Source organism: Charadrius vociferus, unplaced genomic scaffold (assembly GCF_000708025.1).
Source record: "Charadrius vociferus isolate BGI_N301 unplaced genomic scaffold, ASM70802v2 scaffold604, whole genome shotgun sequence".
Classification (NCBI taxonomy): domain Eukaryota; kingdom Metazoa; phylum Chordata; class Aves; order Charadriiformes; family Charadriidae; genus Charadrius; species Charadrius vociferus.
In genome coordinates, this window is record NW_009648244.1 from 820780 (window position 1) to 841333 (window position 20554).

General features: G+C 36.5%; 1 protein-coding gene across 1 annotated transcript; it reads right to left on the reverse strand.

The window, feature by feature from the left end:
* Positions 1-3797: 3797 nt before the first annotated feature.
* BORA (bora, aurora kinase A activator) lies at positions 3798-19943 on the reverse strand. The gene is made up of 11 exons (XM_009884209.1): positions 19788-19943; positions 18565-18671; positions 14898-14943; positions 13276-13357; positions 12122-12187; positions 11288-11344; positions 9733-9953; positions 8230-8383; positions 6570-7171; positions 6037-6168; positions 3798-4035 (listed from the first exon to the last, which is right to left on the reverse strand). Exons 1-11 carry the CDS (start codon positions 19941-19943, stop codon positions 3850-3852), a joined length of 1809 nt encoding a protein of 602 aa, XP_009882511.1. The 3' UTR covers positions 3798-3849.
* Positions 19944-20554: the final 611 nt, after the last annotated feature.

Sequence of the window (20554 nt, forward strand, 5' to 3'; positions counted from 1 at the left end):
GGCTGCCCAGGGAGGTGGTTGAGTCACCATCCCTGGATGTGTTTAAGAGCTGTTTAGATGTGGTGTTGGTGGATATGGTGTAGGGGAGAACTTTGTAGAGTAGGGTAGATGGTTTGACTCCATGATCCCAAGGGTCTCCTCCAACCTAGACTATTCTATGATTCTATATTTACTCAGCTCCCTGTATGCCATCATTGTAAAGGACTGCATCAGATTTGTAAGGGAAGTATGTATAAAAGGCATGAAAAAGAGACAATTAACATGTTTAACCGATTGCAATAGAAAAAACCCACACCCCGTGAATGAGACATTTGGATCCTGTCACCACTCACTCTAAAAGGCTTATTTCGAAATTTTAAAACCTAAGTTTCAAGGATGTGCAGAGCGCTGGATCTATACTTGGTACTACACTTTGAACTCAGCACCATGTATTATAGTAAATGAACCCATTTTTTAACTGTATGTATGTATGTATGAGAGCAAAAGCTTGCCAAGCTCCTTGCCTGATCTCCTTCCTCTCTTCCCCAGTGCCCCCTACCCAAACAATATACACCCACCTGTGTTACAGGCAGCACTGAAATGAAAGATGCTGCAAAGTGTAGAAAAAAAAATTCAAAAATATTATAAACAATTCAGTATGTGAAAGATGTCTTTATTCTGTTTCATTACTCAATTTACAATTACACATATTAAAGGACTCTGGTTAAAACTACTGAAATTAATTTAATGTAAACAATGACCGTTTTGTGCAAGGCGTGCCAACCACTGTAGTAAGAACAATGAGAGAAACAGAATGGTCAAATGATTTCCACAATAATTTGCACAGTAGGTTTCTTCTACAAAACAATTATAAAAACATAATAAAAAATATGCACCTTTTCATAAAATAAATAATTCCTATCTAATTGAAGACTATAAAACAGGACAGAAAATATAGGCAATTTATTTGAGGGGATCCTTAATTACTTCTCACATTCACCCATCTCTGCTATTAATTTTCCCTTACCTTTAAGAAAATACTTATACAGGGTGCAAGTAAATATTTTAGTGATTGCTTTTTTTATTTGTGAATACTTTGAAAGTCTCTGATCATCGAACATATCACTGTAAAGAATCAAAAATTTTTATTAAAAAAAAACCAAACCAAACCTTAATTATACATATCATGCCAAACAGTTCAGAATCAGATCATAATTTGGACCAATGTGCTTCTCATCTTCCCCTTTACACTAACATTACTACTATTTTTAGTAATCACACTTGCAAAAATAAATTCTTTGTAGAGTGTGGAAATCTGAAAGTCACCCTTTCAATTCATTATTGTTAAAGACAACTATCACGAGAAACAGAAAAGATGCAAGGTCATAAATAACTTTTGAATCTCAGACCAGTCGTGTCTTTGCTTTTGAGCAACCAAGTTACAAGCTAAAGCCAAGAACACTTTGAAGGCCCTATTCAATAACTTCATTTTCCAGAAGTCTAAGTTCATTCTAACAAAATTTATCCCCTAAGAGTTATCAATTCAGTGTATTTTCAGCTTTTAGTAGGGCACCGTTTCAAGATCATGAAATAGATAATTCAGGACATTAGGTTCGATTACTGTCAATCTGACAATGCGTTACAGAAATATTGATTAAATTGCTATGGAAGTAAAAATAATGCATGTCATGTTTGCTTGTTAGAAATCTGAAGTAATTGTTTTAATTATTTTTGCAGTGTGAGAACTAAAACCAAACGATGCTTTATTGATGGTACAGAAATTTCCTTTTTTCTTTAAGTGTATTTTTCAGAAAGCCTTCACTGTTGAATTATTAATGAAAATACTTCAAGTACTGTTCTATTCATACAACACGTGCGCACAAGTCTCAGGTCTAATGCATTGCTTTTTAATGCTATGCAATTCCATTCATACCTCACCTTTTGAGATTAAAAAAAAATATATATATATATTGTCAGTTGCCTTCAAATTTAGGTCTGACCAACTCTTTGAGGCTTAGTGTGCCAGTAGCTACTCATCAGCCATGGTCCATCACTTTGGTACGAGCCCTCCTGTGGGCGGGGGAATAGAATAGGAGGCAGAACTTCCATCCAGTACCCTGGGACTGGAAATCCTTGCCACGAAGAGAGGGGAGAAGACTCCTTCACCTGGAGCACGCACTAGAATGGACTTTCCGATTAATCCAACCAAGTTTGTTTCAGAGCTCTACAAACACAGAGCCCTGAAATCTCAGTATTTCCCTTACTCTGTTCTTTCCCCCTTAGTGACTAGGGCTAGATTATTACCATATGGGTTCTTTTAAACAAAACCAATCAAATTTAACCAAAACTGATTTGATTAGGCAAAGGGAGTTCTGGCCTTCCAGACCCTCTTCATTCCATTACTTTTGTTTATTGATGTTTTTTCCTGAAAGTATGAAGAGTCTGTTTATATTAATACTTTTCGCAGTGAATGGCATGCAAAAAGTTAATTATATTTCTAAAAGTTTATCTAAATATTTTGGTAATTTCTGTGAGCAGACATAGTAGTAGTATTGGGAATTAAACATAAGAGGGAACAAGTGTAATGAAGGGTGCACCATTCTCTGAATGACGTACTATGACCAATTAATGTTATTGCACCTTCTTATGTTCCTTTGAAAGGGTATCGGAGCATGAATTTGGACACAAGGGTTCTTAGGAAACACTGGTGGAGTCAGGTGATCAACTTCAACATTAGTACTAATACAATTACTAAAGTAACACTATTATTTAAAGTAACCAATGGTACATCTTAGTTCAGTATATACAGTTTTGAGAGTAAGAACTGCTTGTTTAGGAGGAAGAGATTCTATTTTCCTATTAAGAGACTTCCATCAGTTGTCCTTTTCCTTGATTTCTGTCAAACCAAGAAAAAAACTGATCAAAGAATTGCTAAAAGGCTTCTTCTGACACATAGCTTATATTATTACTAAGAGAATTAAACTTCTTTTTTTTCAATTGTGGAAAAGTACATAATTTCCATAACTGGAATGGAGTTTTCATACAGCTGTTCACAAGGAAAGCATAATTAAAAGGACTAGCCTGGTATCAAAAATCAAAGCACTCATTTTTAACAGTTTGCAGTCTACTATAAAACATACACATATTCCAGGGACCCCTTTTTCAAACACTATAGTTTTATTCTTTCCTCCTGAAAATCACAGCTGAATTTCATCACTGTCACTTCAGACTGATACTGAGACACCCACCCCCCTCCTGTTTCCCCGGCCCTACTCTGATCACACCCCTAGCAGCCCATTTCTGTCTAGTCACTCTTCCTTGGCAGTGGTGCTAGTATTCCTGAAGCCACACAATAAATCTGACCGGGGAAAAAGCAATCCAAATCAAAAGTAACATTCCTTTCCTTTCTCTCTCCCTCAAAGAAAAATTTTCCCTCGTGCTTTTAGGAGTTGTGTCTTAAAAAAATGCAGGTGTTTTTGCAGTTACATTAGCGCCTGTGCAAGTTACCTAGGTTTGCTCAGTCTATCTAAAATAGTCCTCTTGAAGCTGAAGTTATAGCCAAACTTTCAAAACCAGCCTCCTCATGGAATCTACCCTGATCACAGAAGAAACACAATTCTGAAAAAACACTATTTTTTTTTTTTTACTAAGTCTAGCCGCCTTAGTTTTCAAAAGGATCACTTAATGATACCAATAAATCTGTTAATAAGATCTGAAAAAACCCACATTATTTAAAAACTCCCTTAATATATACCAGACAATTTATTACATTTGCATTAAAAAAGCAAAATCGTATGTATAATCCAGGTAACTGAGGTCATATATATAAAGATTTATTAGACAACACAATTTAAGATCTCCATCAGAAAGCTACATACCATTTTTGTGAAATCCCTGAACTTGATTTTCATTTTTATGTTTCCAGGCAGAAAGGTTGCAAGTTGTGTTTTGACCAAATACTATACTATGTGTTTCTGCTTTTTGGAAACAGGATTGCTTCTCTGGAGATTTTGCTCTCAGCAGCTGATTGTCCTTATGGCTTAAAGCAGAACACTCCTAGGTTAATAAAGAAAAGTTAATTTTAAAACCATTTTCACAAAAATTCCCCAAAAGAAACAAGATCCAAACTAGCTTAGCCTCCCATCTCTCCCGTTCTGAAATGAAAAAGAAATGAAAGATAATGTTTTCTCTGTACAAATCTTTGTGATGTGCTGTCAGTGAGAATCTCTTTTCAGAGCACATATGGTCTGAATGAGCCAGGCTGGATTGTTTCAGCCACCAAATTCCATGCTTTTTTCTTTTCATTCTCTGTGGGTTCTCTGTTCAGTGAGGGTTGAACGAAATACTTAATGCCTCCACACTTAAATCCTAATCCCAAATGCAAAGTTAGGCTCAGCTGGGATCTAGCAATTGAACACTAGAAGTGGGAGAAGACAGCTGCATGACGTTGGTGAGTCTCTAGGACAGATCTGTTATTAGACAATAGATTTTAATGAATACATTCACATGTATAGTCCATGTCCAACAGGGTGACTGGGGCGAGACCTCAAGAGTAGATTCTGGGTATTTCTAGAAGTCAAAGATAAAATATCCATCTCTTCTTCCTGTAAGAGCATAGTTATCCTAATCTTAAATCAGCAGAGTTCAAAATGTAATGTCAATGGTCTCTAAGACACCATCAATCCATTCTTTACCTTGGCAGGAAAGTCGCTATTAGCATATCACAGAATCACAAAATGGTTAAAGTTGGAAGGGACCTTGAAGATCATCTAGTTCCAACCCCCCTGCCATGGGCAGGGACACCTTCCACTACACCAGGTTGCTCAGAGGTCCATCCAACCTGGTCTTGAACACCTCCAGGGATGAGGCAACAACTTCCCTGGACAACCTGTTCTGGTGCCTCACCACGCTCAGAATAAAGAATTTCTTCCTAATATGTAATCTAAATCTACCGTCTTTCAGTTTAAAACTGTTACCCTTCATCTTATCGCTAGACTCTCTGATTAAGAGTCCCTCTCCATCTTTCCTGTAGGCCCCCTTTAGGTACTGGAAGAAGGTCTCCCTGGAGCCTTCTCTTCTCCAGGCTGAACAACTCCAACTCTCTCAGCCTGTCCTCATAGGAGAGGTGCTCCAGCTCTCTGATCATCTTTGTGGCACTCCGCTGGACCTGGTCCAACGCCCATGTCCTTCTTATGTTGGGGACCCCAGAGCTGGACACAGCGCTCAGATAAAGTATGTCAGATACAGAAATAGTCAGAGCTGAATGGGCTTATTTGAGTCTTTTTATAATCTGGCACTACTAGTCAGTACTGTCTCTCCTTCAGACTGTAAATGACACTAAGCAGTAGACCATTAAATACTACATTTATAAGACCGTAAGACCATAATTACTGAGAGAAGATGATCTTTGCCCTCTCCTCCAAAGAAACTAGCCTTGCTTCTGATTCTGTGGAAGAAGTAGAATTCCTTCCCATTAGACTAAAGATTAAAAGCTTGGGAGTGTTGCTAGATAGGCATTGCCTTTTATAGTTTGTTTTGGGTTTAAGATAGGTCATCAAAGGGCTTGTAATCAAAAGACTGTACCCAAGCAAAAAGTTACCCACCAAGTCAGCATGCCAGGTATGGTCCAGAAAACTTGAGTCTAGTTTACGAAAAGAAGCGGAGGACAACATTTCCAAAAAATGTGCTTCTCGCCAGGCACACATTTAAAAACTTAGCAACAAAAAAAGCAGGAAGGACAGAATCAAAAATAAGAGACAGACTACAATACATTAGAAGCCATGAGCAGCCTCACAAGTACCTTTTATGCACATACTTGTTTCCTCTGAAACTACCTTTGGCTTTGTCATAGAACACCTTAATTTTATTCCCAGCTTACAGTAGTTGTCCTGCATATAGTCCTTGTTTTCAACATAATACTTGAAAGGATGCTACATTAACACGCTCTCTGTGATCACTTGATGGTCTCTCCCCCCAGGCTCCCCGAAACTGAAGACAGTAGGGAATGGATGCTTAGATGGGAAGCCTATCACTTTTGTATCACAATTTAACTCCTACCTTTGTTCTAAGAAGCTGAGATTTATTCTGAAACACGTTAGTATTCACATCATTTTCTCTGCAATTGGTTTCAGCCCCTGCAGTATCCATAATGCTGCTTCCACAAGTCTGTGTATTATAACCACTGTCCACCTGAAATCAAGAAGTAGGGCTTTAAAAATGTACTGCAATTTATCACCAATTAACACCTCAGATTCTCATACCTGATACGACTTGAATTCAACAGAACTTAATCCAACAAACCAACTAGCATCAGTTAATAACAAAAGCAAATTGTAAATGGATCCATCAGAATTAGTTTGGATTAAGTTAAATGTATTACTGTACATAGTAACATAAAAATAATTTACAATTGCTACGCTAACTCCACTGAGAGAGGAAAAAGGGGATGGGAGGGGGGAAGGAATGAAAGTCACAATACCACCTGCATGCCACATCCAATAAAAGAAAATGGACAACTGTTTCCAGAATGGTATACATACTAAAAGTTAGTATGTCGAGCTCAGTTTTAGAGAAGCAAAAAAAGATTTTACCTGAATACTACTGCTGTCACAAGGAATTGCGCTGCTTTCTGCAAGAGGCGACATGCACATGCGAGAGCTTTCAATACTGAAAGTAATCCCCGTCATAAAGCTGGTCATTGGCGCATTGCTATTGCCGATTGTTTCTTTTATCCAAGTGTTTTCCTCTGACACTTCAGCTGCATCAGCCATATCTACAGTATTATTTTCCTTTGAGCCTTCTATATCCTGAAATGATGACAACCTTTGATGACAAGCTTCCGAGTGATCTGGTGCAATAGACACAGTTGCTACCACGAGATGTGTACCATGTGCAAAACTATCACCGTCTTGCTGACGTATGTTTATTCTATTATCCACTTCTGGGAACCGAGCTTCTGCTGGAGAAGCATTTTCCTTGTCTTCCTCATCCTCACCGTGATTCTCAACTGCAAACGGTATTCTAATGACAGAAGTCTGATACTGGGCAGTTCCTCTACATGCTCCAAGCCTCACAGGAGAACAATTTTTAATTGGAGAACAACCATCTATATAAGGACTTCTTGTACTTGCAGATGTCATTCTATTTGAGGAAGGAGGAATATCTGGAGAGCGAAATGTAAATTTTCTTTGGTCTGTGAAAAACAAAGTTATTCTATTAGATATCAGGTGGAGTTAAAGTCATCATCCTCAAAGCCCTCCAGTCCTTCAAATAATTATAGCCAACTACATAGTATTTCACTGACCAGTCTCCCAGCTCCAAGGCCTTCTTAAAACACACAAACAAAAAAACAAACAAAAAGACCACACCAAAACCCAAAAAACAAACCACCAACACGTGTGAACTATCATGGTAAAGGCAAGTTTTTATCCCACTTTTACCACCAAACTTGTTTCCTACAACATGGTTTGCTGTATTGGAGACCTTGCATTTTCAAATGTCAATACAACACAATGTTCAAAGGAAAATCTGTAAAGGCTGGTTCTGTGTTTTTTTTTTCCTGAACAAATATCAATACACACATTCTACAGTGTTTTAAAAAATTGGGGCAGCAACAAAGTTTTTCAAGAAAATCAAGTGAGTGAGAAAATACCTATGGAATCTCCATGTGTAATGGTGGTGAAATACCACAAAGTTCGTAAGAGCAAAATCACGTATAAACATGGCGTTAAGTCTTACCAGGTAATGAACGAAACAAGAAATACTGACGCTTTCTAGAGCAATGAGGACACAAAATATTCCTGATATCTTCACTAGTCAGTTTCATTTCAAATAATCTTCACCATTACATGATTTGAAAACTCAAGCTAAACATTCTTTGTCCAATTAAAATTCTTCACGTTGGGCCCAGTTGTGACCTGACTTAGTTCAGGCATATGGCTTTAAACCTCCTCCTCATGCTAGATTAATCCTTTAACTTTTTTTTTTTTTTTCATTCCTACTAGGTCTCAATTCCTTCCTCTAAAATATTTTCCCTAGTTGATTTTTTGCAAGCAGATACACTTCACTGTTTTACATCATTAAGATATTTCACTGCTAAACAGTAAATGTGTCAGATAGGAGGAGACTGCTCATCTGCCAAGCACAGTAACTTGTCTCCAAACAGAAACAAGTTCCAGTAAGAACGCAGCGGTTTTTATAAGAAAACTATATCAATCAGGAAAGAATAATACACATAGAATTAAACCATACCTGACAGTGGTGTCTTTCTTATGTGAAAAGCAATTGGTGAAAAAGTAGGAGAACCATTATGTGCAGGAGACCCCTCTGGAAATGTGGGACTGGTTATACTTCCCAGACTGTAAGCCCTTGCTCCTCCCTGAATAGGACTTGACGAAAACTGACCCTTCAGTAAAAAATAAAATAAAATATTAAAAAAAAAAAAAGAATATATTTTCATAATGTGAACTTTGACGAATATGTGAATAAGAAGTGTTTTAACAAAAGCTTAATATGACAGCACTGATGAAAACTAATCCTCCACAATGCCAATTTCTGTCATTAGTTTAGCTTAAATATTCCAGTTGCAGCACTTCACTTGGACTTTATATCTCTAAGTAGGAAAAGAGCAATGGACTCAAACTGTGACATAATACTAAGACTGTAATATCCGTTATATATAAAAGAACTATGAGAAGCCTAAACAGAGAATTAATGCTATCTGTGTATATAGTCAAGTATTTAATCTCAATTTCTTATTCACACCAATGCAGATGAAAGCCAGCCACTATTTATATATTGTAATGGAATCCATAGTACCTGAATTATTTAACTTGGTGGCAGACAAAATACTTTTCCTTAAAAGAAAATAGTGGTTGTGATCTTGCTTAAGAATATGGTGCAAAAAGAAATTACACTGCTAAAAGTGACATTATGTTGTACGAATTCTTTACTAGGTTACCATAGTGAAGACTTTTGGTTTTTTAAGCCAAACTCCTGCTGGGTTAGTTTTTTTACATGCACTTCAGCGGCCAGATGAAACCATACCACTTAAACCAGTTTAGCTGTGCTATGTCCACCTGGCAATAAGATTCATCTTGCTTAATTTAAAAATTAGACATTATGTTCTGTGTTCTGATAACTGTCTAGTCATCTGAAATCTCTATTCAATGAAAAAAAAGCATAATTAGCACTGCATTCAAAGTTCCACAAGTCATTTTTTCACCATAAATGAGTTTGAGCTATAAGGGAAATAATTATATCACCTGTTCAAATTAACTAGTAAACTACTATTTTAGACAGCAGTTCACAGATTTAAACAGCCAACGTTTTTGTATATACATTTTATGAAAAAAAAAAATGGTTTCAGCACGCTTTCAGCAAGTCTTCTATAGGTATCAATTACTACGTTCTTTTCACAACATAAAATTAAATTATAATTCCTTCTATACAAAAGAATAGCAGCACAACATAATAATTTAATAAAAAGTCAGTAATGTGTTCTTGTAAGACTTTTTTTTTTTTCCCTTTTTTTCCCTGAATTTGGAATTTGAAAAAAACAAAACAAAACCACAAACCAACCGACCCTTCGGTCTAACACCTACTCTCTCAAAAAGCAGTTGTAGCTTATTAAAAAAAATGGTTGTTCATCTTGTGAAGTGTGTAAAAACACAGAATCGGTACAGCCTGCTTTAAGAACTACTCTTGTGCCAGGTTAAGTCACACTCCACCCAGTCCCTAAAACAGGCTACTTACTGAACTAGATGTTTCCAGAGGACTTCTGCACCGGACTGGAGATATGTCTATTGAACAAAGCACTCCAAGTGCACTCCCACTACTGCATGGGCTATGCAGAGAAGGGGACAAACACTCAGATACACTTCTATTTTCTTCTAAAAACAGCTTTCTTCTAAGTGATGAAGAGCTCAGATTTTCCTGAGACTGATCCGCAAATTCATCAGTTCTAAAATATTCACCTAGAAATGCAGGGGAGAAGTCACTTCCAATAAGAACGCCAGAAAAAAAAAATAAAAATCTTCCACTACAGAGACATAGATAACTAAATTAAAACATTTAATCCAATTTACCAATGCAGCAAGTAATTAATCTAATTTACGCACCTATCCCAAAGGATCACTTGTTATCATTACAAAATGACCACTCTGTCTACTAAGGCTCCAAGTCTGCCTATCATCCTTTAATACTAATGTCTGCATTTAAAAAAAAAAAAAAAAATTGGCTAGCATCTAGTTACTAGCCTTTTCCCAAAATAGTATTATCCTTCACATCCGAGTTGTTAAAAATGGATTATTATACTACCCAAGCAAAACTAGACCCTTTTTCAGGTCAGCCATATGCTTTGATACTCATCGTGATACATGCAAAGACAAACCAGATTCAAGTCTAAGAAAGTCCAAGCAGTTAGCAGTTTACAGTAGCAAAGCATATAGATGTTAACAAAGACCCATTAAAATATGCTGAGATTTACCAGATTATTTCAGTTTTTTGCTCTTGCTCTACTCTAATTGGATATTCCTTGTAGAATAAATTTTTTGTGAATTCACAAACTATATATTGATGGAAGCATTTGTTAAGACAAAACACAAAAACAATAGATATGGTTCTGTTTTTCTGTTTTAATTTTGATGGCCCACAATCAGGGCTGTGAACTTCAATACTGGGATAGAAGCATACAGCCAAAAACTCCTGCGCTGGCTATACCCACTATTCCCACATATGAGCTGTAAGAACAGGCCTTTCCAGCCCCATGGCCTGAGAAGCGGGCAGCAATTGTTTGATATAGCAGTTTAAATCAGGCGGTTATTTTGGACTCTTGTCTCCCCACTCAGTGGTCATGGCTTTTTTGCCACCATACTTCTAGTCACCACCACGGCTTCGGTTAAATTAAAGACACAGAATTATAGCATAGCTTTGCTTAAGGCAAGGTTGGGCTATGAGCCTCGTGGCCAGCAATCTGTAAGTCAAACAGCTCTGCTAAGTTAAATAACTGCTCTGTTTGGGGAAGGCAGGGAGTGCTTCTGCTTACTACCTTTCATGCATTCAGAACCATTCATCAATTTCCAACTGTCCTCCATACCCCTCCTGTCTTTATCTCTACACTCCAATCATACATTTAATTCAGATGTCCCACACAACACGCAATAACTGTCTATTTAGAACACATACTTAAAACTTTCATTCATACATTAGGTTTTCAGTATTTCATAGGACAAATAAAACCAGCAAACAATACAAAACCAAGTTTTCTATTTAGACCTTCATAATTAAATTTAGATATTACACAACATACCTAGTATTTTCTCTAAATTAAAATCCACTGGCAGAGACAGTACTGTCTGACAAGCAGCTGCAAGGAATAAAACCAACAAAATTAGCTTGCAGTGACCTTTTACTAAAACTATAGAAACAAAAATTCACTTTCGAATTGCACTACAATTAAGCTATTCAAGTTACAGATGCAATAAGGAAAAGTGTTAATTAAAGCTAGGATTATGATTTGACAACACTACAGGCAGCACACTCGGGCCCAGAGATTAAAAAAAAAAAACCCAAGGCTTGCAACATTGTAACATAAAAGCCTCCAGAGAGGCATTCTTAACTGAGGAGAAAGATCTCTGAAGAAAGGAAGAATTAAAAAGGAAATGAAAGAAAGATTATCAAAACATCCTGGGGGAAAACACTGCCTGTTTATCTAAAATGAAGTGGTTTAAAAGATTTCTTAAAACTTCTGCTATTTATTTGGCAGAGAAAATCAAGATTCTTTAACCCAAAACAATCCAACAAATTAAAGGTTTCTTGAAACTGTAATTTACCCATAAAACTGAGGCTTATAGTCACTTTTTAATTCAGAAAAAAGTGCATACATTGAGTTGGAAAAAATGCACTCCACAGTCTACAGAGGACTTCAGTTTTTACCTCGGAAAATATATGAAGGAGTATAATAGAATTAAATTACTACGAGAAAGGAATATTAATATTAATAGTACCGTACAGTTCAAGAAAAATAATTTTTACAGGAGTATTAACAAAACAATCATTCCATTTCAAAATCAAATACCCATTTAAAAATGGGTTATTTTGCTTCAGAGAAAGCCTGTCATTTCAGACACTGCCTTTTACCCACCATTGCTTTTCCCTGGCTGCAAAGTTAGCTGTCGTCCAATTGGAGAAATGTTATTTAGATCTATGGCTGTAAAACAGAGAACAACAATTTAAATTTAAGCATGTATGGCATATAGAGTTTTGAAACCTGGCAGCAGTAAGTTAGAATATTTAACACAAATACAAAATTTTTGCATCAAAGTTGGGAAGAGATTAGAAAGGAGTACTGAAGAAAAGTTACAATTATAGCTGGTTAAGAGAATTTCAGCACCTTTCTAGTCAAAAAAAGCTTAGTGAAGTAGGATCAACTTTGCCCAAATCTTTGTCTCCTGCTGCCTCCTCTACATTACAGAGATTTAAAACACACTCAGTTTATGCTCCACTCACTTTCCCAGGTCTAGGATTGTGGCTGATGTTCTCTGCCCAGGAAGTGGCAACCTTACAATTGACAATTAAAAATACATTATCCACAAGCTGCATCTCCTTGATAAAAAAAAATTAACAGTTTAGCCTCTTCCAAACCTTGCAAAAATCCCCGAACACTTATTTAAGAATTTCCTACCAAACAATACTGAACGCAAACAATACTTTATAGCTGACATTCGTCCAGCTTGTAATCCATTTACTATGTATTCTGTTGGTTATAGGTAAACTTTAATAACAACAGCATTAATAATAAAATCTAATAATGGTGTAAATGAAATAAACTTAGAAAACCTACAACCCTATGTACAGGGAGAGCAAGCTAGCAGGACACTAAGAAGACAACAGGAATTTACGTAGCAAATAAGGGTAGAAAAATATGGAACTCGGCAGTCAGGGTAAGTCAGACGTGCAGATATCAGAAGCAAAGAGCAAAGTAGACGACTTGGCTGTTACCAGTATTGATGCAGCAAAGTTATGTGTGTAAATGAAACTGGTTGAAGACAGCTTGTGAAAGGGAAAAGATTTAAGAACAGGAAGCAAAAAGAACAAAAAGGAAAAATGATGTAAGATTCTGGATTAATAAATCATTTGTAAACAAAGAAAGAGATTTCAAGAGAACAGCTAAAAAACTATCAGTTGTGCCATCTTTTATTATTGGCTCTTAAAATTTAAATTGGTGTTGAAAAAATGATGCTTGATAATTTCTCTAAAAGCTAGATAATTTTGGGTGGACACACAAAAGCAACTTACATTTAGTTGAATTAAACTGAGAAACTTGTTTGCCTTCATGTTCAGTCCAAGGAGAAGGAACTATGAGTCTTTTTGTGAAAAACTAGAGTAGAATAGAAATAAACCATCTTAGCACTTTTAAAAACTGAAGACTCTCAACTTATATTTAGATTAGTACTCTGAACAAGAAAAGTTTAGGTCATACCTTTTGCTACTCACAGATCTGTATTTTAAGAATTTTAACTCTTCCTTCCCCAAAACCTATAGAGATAGCTATCCCTTATACCCAAAATATATGTCAGTATTTCAGGCCCATAGAGGCTGAAGAAAAAACAATGTGAAGACAACCCCGTGTTCTTTACGACACATGCCACCTCAGATATTCCAAACCTGCAGAGTGAAAATTGTAGAACAGTTTCCTTTAACAGTAATTACTCATTTAAACACTTTTTTTCAAATTTTCAGCTTGTTAAATTGTTATATTTTGACAATTGAGCTATTTTGCAGAAGTGCTAGAGACACTGCAGTAACAGTAAAAGAAGCGGACAACCAAGGCTTTTTGGCAATATTACTAGTGTATTTGGCTAAACTGGTTAGGAGCGAAACATTTATGAGTACCAATACTTCAGTCCCTTTCTCTGAACCAGAAACAGTATATGCTGTCACAGCTGCACTCTAGAACACCCTGATGCTGAGGAGATGAACACTATTACATAGCTTCAAGAAATATCAAATCCTGTTCTCACAATAAAAGCACGACTCAAAGCAAATGAAAACAACTCAGCTTGAAACACCCAACTATTAAAAGCATATTTTTTATCAGAGACGTGGTTTCAAGCTGTTCAGCTGCATAATCCATTAGCTTATGCCTCACAAATAAGAAGTATCATTTTAATGCAGATTTAGAACAACAGAGTATCTTAGCTGCAGGTCAATTATATAGCACCTTTACGGAACCATAAAACATATTTTTTGTTTATAGAGACAGAAACTGGTAACAGTATGATACAATATAAAAAGGTCAGTAACACTAAGGAAGACTTGCCTATCAGAGGCTTGTTTTATTTTTTTTTTAATTGAAATTGAAATAACATTGCTGATTTCTATAGTGAAGATTTGAAACACTTTACTTTTCCTTCTCTGCTAGACAAATGGATAGTAAAAAATAAAATGAAAGATGGATGGAAAGAATTATAAGATGCCAGAATAAAGTCTGTCCTCCAACTGAGCAAACCTTGGAAGAAACAAGAAAAATCACCAAGGTGCTGCTATATTTTTAACAATGCAATAAAAGAAACTGAACTACCTAACACTAACAGCTACTGTAAAACCATACTCAATCGTTATTTTTAACCTTAAATTATCTATCTATAAGAATTATCTTACAGCTACATTCCCACTAGCCAAGCAACATGAAAGAAACGAAATCTGCTGTTTTGACCCACAGGTGTGTGAAAGAAGATGGAAAGAAAAAGACGATGTGGATTCCAACTACAACCACAAGTGATGAGGACACAAAATGACTCTCTTACCGACCAGTAAAATATAATAGGCTTCTGGGTTTTGAAATCCTATGAGACGTGGATCTTTTTTGTAGGTATCTAAAACAAATCAATACTTGATAGCATAGAAAGTTTTATTACCTCCTCAATGGCTTTTTGCCTTCTGTCTTCTGTCTCCTTATCAATTCTAAGTAACAAATAAAAAACAACTCAATTATCAAAATCATCATGTAAGTGGGGAAAAAAAAGTAAAGTCCAACCATGTAATCTTTTACAGATGCTTAAGAGAAATATAGATGAAATTGCACTAAACCCTAAATCTTATATTTTTACTGTTATGCGCAATAATCTCATACCATAGATCTAGAAATATAAATGCACTTCTCAGTTACTTCAGTTCATTTGAAAAAGATCTGTATCATTTATAAGTACACATTTGCAAATCTTCTATTTACTCCTTTTATCAACAAGTATTTTTATCTGCACAAAAACTCAATCATAACTGATCTTCCAAAATAATTCATTTAGTTATGCTGAATGTGTCATGTGAATAGACTTTACTATTAAAGTTGACATGAGATTAGGGTTACAAAGAATCTCACTACAAAATCAAGCAGAATAAAAAACTGAGCTGTAAGGAACAAAAGCGCAACAGAAGATACTCTTACAACGTTCACAGACCCAAATTCCTGACACAGCCCACTAGACGAGCAGAGTTCCCCCTTTAAAATAGCTAATCTGCCATGTTTTCGTCAGTTCAAGATGCAATATCATATTTCAGTTTGAATCAATTAACACATTCCCTTAAGAAGCTTTTAACCTATTTTTTTAAAAAGTATTGTAGTTACTTCAGCCATCTTCAAATGATGTGAGCTTCTACATTTATACTTCAAGTCTCACTTTCAGTTACTGTGTAATCTATAAGCTTCAAAAAATTTTACAATGAATGTTCATCATCGTCTTAGCTGAATCACATAATACTTTCATACAGAGTTAGTATACTTGACCCTTGAATAATTTCAGAAATGAGTCATCTAACAGCCATAATTAGCTAAACGAACACATATAGATGTACCTAAGACATACGTAAACCTTCCCTCACAGCCTTCTTTCTTTGATGCTAATCAGACTTTGAATAGATCTGCAATACTTGGACATGCCATCTTCAACTATGTCTGCCTAGATGATGATAAAGTGACAGTTCTACAAAGACACCTGCACAAAATTCAGTTATTGTACCAAAAAAATAAGCATACAATCATTGTATATTTATGCATCATGGATCACGAGTAATAAACATCTTTACAAGACAGATTTCAAAGGAGAAACACAGGAACTGGGAAAACAGCTCCCACTAAAAGTGTTGGTTAGTGCAGAAGAGGATGGGTTTTTTCTTTAGTGCATAACTCCAGGACAATAACAAAGAGAAAACTTCACATAACAAGAATAAAAGTTACAAGCCTGTCTTGTATGCAACTTCAAGCGACAGAGCACTTGCAACTGTGACACAGTATGCAAGATGCAGTACAGATTTTTTTTTTTTTTTAATGCTTAACATACAATAGCATAGCATCCCATTTAGAAACATTCAATTTCTACCAGTAGAAATAAAAAAGGAAGAGGAAAGTTTGTGGATGAGACTGTGTCACCCTGTCTGCTCAATTACCGACAGACTATTTTTCACTAACAGTCTGCCAGAAAAAAGTTCTCCTAATCATTTTATAAGCAGTGCAACACATAGCACATAGGTGACACCCAGGTTATGGAAACAGTAATACTGCACAAAATCAAGTCTACATGATACACACTCAGACTTCAAAGTGCTCATGAGCTTTTACACTGTGCTACTACTCAAACTGTTTTCACCACATAACGGAGAATTAACAGCTTGAAATATTTATACATCAAATTTCTTATGCTTGTGGTTCTTTGCAACTTATTGAGAAAATGACTTATTAACAAGCATTATTAAAACGGAGTATGTAGTTTGTGTAACATTATGCATGGGCATCAAAAACTCAATTCTTTATCAGGAACTTTTAGTGTCAAGAGCTGTATTTACAACACTTTAGTCTCCATAAAGCAGTATTTATGAAACGTAAATTAAAATCAGTTGCCACACAATCTTACATGCACATATGCATATGCATTTAACCATGTACAGTTTCCAGCCACCAGAAATAACCACCTCAGTCTGTACTACACTGAAACATGCAACCATGGACACAGCAAATCTACACATAGAGAAACTGGCCTCTTTCTAGTCATATCAGATGATTAAAAAAAATAAAAATCATAGGTGGTAGGAAACAATGGGACAGATTGAAAGGACTCACTGAGACAACATGTTTATATCTATAGGCCATGCCACTCATCATCATGGAATTGTCACCCAAGCCATCTAAATTAAAGCTTGTTTGTGTCCTAATAGGCTTCCAGAAGCAACATAATCAACTCCCTAAAAACATAAGGCTAAAGGCTTTATAACATATAAAAAGCACTAGAGTCTGAAACCTACTGGCTGCTGGAAGAAAGCCAGGAAGCAAACAGATGTTAAGAAAAATAACATCGACATTAAGACATGGCGATTCACAGATACACGACAGTTATATTCTTTCTACATCTCTACTGTAGCAAGAAATTAATATTCCTTCTTATACCTCTTCCTGTTCAAAAAGGGAGATGTAGGTTCAGTCACAAACTAAGAACAACAGGACTAATTCATAATATCTTTTTACAATGAGGGTGGTGAAACACTGGCACAGGTTGCTCAGAGCTGTGCTAGATGCCCCATCCCTGGAAACATTAAAAGTCAGGTCGGACAGAGCTCTGAGCAACCTTATCTCGTTGAAGATGTCCCTGCTCATTGCAGGAGGGTTGGAGTAGATGACCTTTAAAGTCTCTTGCAAGCCAAACCATTCTGATTTTATGAATATTCAGAGGACTCTTGCCCTAAACAGCCTGTGTTTCATTTCACTAACAGGACCTGAAAGTCATCTAGGCATAAAAACAGGATGGAAGATTGTTTTATTGTTCTATTACTGTGGTGCTTCACACCATGAGGTGCAATTCTTTGTGCCAGTTTGTATATAAGAAATGTATGGGAGCATGTACAGGATTCACCATTGTCGCCTACCCTTGGCATGCTGCTCCGTACTATCAGCGTGTATGACTGTCCCTCAGGATGAGCTGTGAATACCAAGCCTGTTTTACTTACTCATTTGTTTTCCCTATGGAAATTTTTTTCAGAGAAAGGAAAAAACTCGAGATCAAGATCCCCAAATTATTTCAAGTAACTAACAACCTCCTTCCCCTCAAAGATGCCAAGCTTACCGGTCTTCCCTCCTTCACATTAAGTCAAATCTATACCTTTCAAAAAGGGTACTGGCTTACCTAGCTAGCTTTCCCAGCTCTACCCTTCTGCAGTAGTCCCAAAGACCAAACAAGCCTATACTTCATAGGTCTCAGTATGGAACACTCTGAGAAGATAAACTGAGTTGTGACAAGGAGCAGCTTGGTAACAATCACTGGCAAGACATTTTCTTGCTTCCATTGACTGTTTTCATCTGGCTGTCTTCCAAACTGCAATCAGAGTCGATTAGCAGTTCTTAACATTAAAAAAGAGCAACTCAGAGGCAGCTTCACCTAAATAGTATATCCACATCAGACACACATAAAATTCTATGGTGAAAGATTTAAATAAAAAGTCTTTAATGCCATGTTGAAATGTCAATAAAGCAAAAAAAAAAAAAAAAAGAGTTCTAGTATTCAAGCTAAGTTAACTGCATAAAAACAGATGGTAAGTTACCTAGCATGACTCAAATACATTGCTTGGCGTCGAACATCTTCCGAGTCAATTTCCACAGGATTTATTAGAGCAAGCTGATCAATAGACCATCTAAATTTTCCTGGTGTCTAAAAAAAGAAATGGACATCTTAATGCTTGCTAGCCTAAAAAGATAAAAATAAAACCACAGGACAAATCTCAATGGAACAATGCAATCATAACTTCCATATAGTTTCTGTCAAAGAGAATCAAAAGAGTTTCTATTTAAGTGATCTGCTTAAAAAAATGAGTAAGTCAATCAGGCTTCTTTATCCTGGTAGTCATATTAAAACGATTTACAAGACAATGTAGAAGGTTATAGCTGATATTTACAAACAGAGGTGTCAATTTCTTCTCAATTTCTGAGGACAGATCTATTAAAGATATAGAACTTGGGATAAAATTTAGTTGCTTCTAGATTGCCACAATCAAAATTGCAGTTTCGTGAAAACTCAGCATCCATTATCTAACCCAAGTTATCCAAATAATAGAGCAGCCTTCCTTTCACCTCACATTTCCAAGAACACTTAGGAGTTGCAACCCCATACTCATCCCACAAAGCCTCCCTCATAATGCCACGCATAGTTCACAACAAAACCCAATTCAGGTGTAAAGCAGCTTCACCCCTTTATTCAACAATTACAAAATACTGCTCAAATATGTCTGAAAAATGATCTACCAAATAAGTCTTCTTCCTTTCATTAGCAAAGCATCATCTCCACTTATCCGATAATTCTAACTGCAAACCAGAAGGCAATTTGCAACTAAAAAGTGTTATATATACAGAAGATCATTACCTTGATTCTGTGACGTACATAACAGAAGTGCAATTAAGTTTTACTGGCATCCAGCCTGCTTAGCATGTAAGTAAGAACTGGGGGTTTTCCCACTTTAAGTGGGACAAGAGCACCACATTCAACCGTCTTCTAACTACTTTCAACTGGTTTAGGCACTTAGCAGGTATACGCTAACCTACAGATACACCTCATATCTAAAGAAAGGGAAAAAAAAATCAGGAAAGTAGGAAGTGACAATTTTAGTATTAAAGGCAGCATACTGCTGTAGTCGGAAGAACCACCAAATGCCACCAAAATTCTTTGGCTTAGTATATACATTAAAGTACACTAAACAGAATACACTTTTTAATCCATTTCAGAATATTAGCATGTATATGTATAGTTACACAACAGAAGACTAGATCTTACAGATGAGGATTTTGTTGATTTAAAGACTGAAGGACTGGAGACAATCTGCTCCTGAAGAGTATAATAATCACTGGGACTTTCGAAAGGATTCAGGATTGTGACTCGTCCTGGAGTTTCTGGCGTTATCTGCATTTTAGCTTCTTTTGTATCGCCCATAACGCTAAGCTATACCTGGAAAAAGAGAGAGGGAGAGGAAAAATGAAGGGAAGAAAAAAAAAAGTTACAATTTTTGACTTCTTAGGGTCATCCCGAAGGCTTTGGGAATAGATGATCAATCATTTTCAAGGAGTCAGAAACAGAAGAGTAACAAAACCGAAGTTACTTTTGGCTTGGGCCTACTGGCATGTGAAGAGTTGATAAATAAGGCTGATAGAAACAAAAAGTAAAAATACGTAGAACCTACGAAAATTAGACAGGAAAGGTCACTGAAAGGGAGATTTAAAAACAACAACACCCCCCCCAAAAAAAAAAAAAAAAAACAAACCACAAAACCAAAAACAAACCAAAAAAAAGTATGAGGAAAAAAAAAAACCCAACAAAATGGCAACGAGCCAAGTATATTCCTGGACGGCAGCCCCCGTACCCAACGCTCGGCACTCGGAAAGGGCTTCAGAAATTAAAGAGGCATTACTGGAGCCGGGACATCGCAGGGACCACCTCCCCGGGTGCCCCCCGGTGCCAGCCAGCCCTGCCTTACCCACAACCTAAGCGGCACGGACGGAGGGCAACGGAGAACCACAACGGCGGGGAGGGGGCGCCCGGGACAG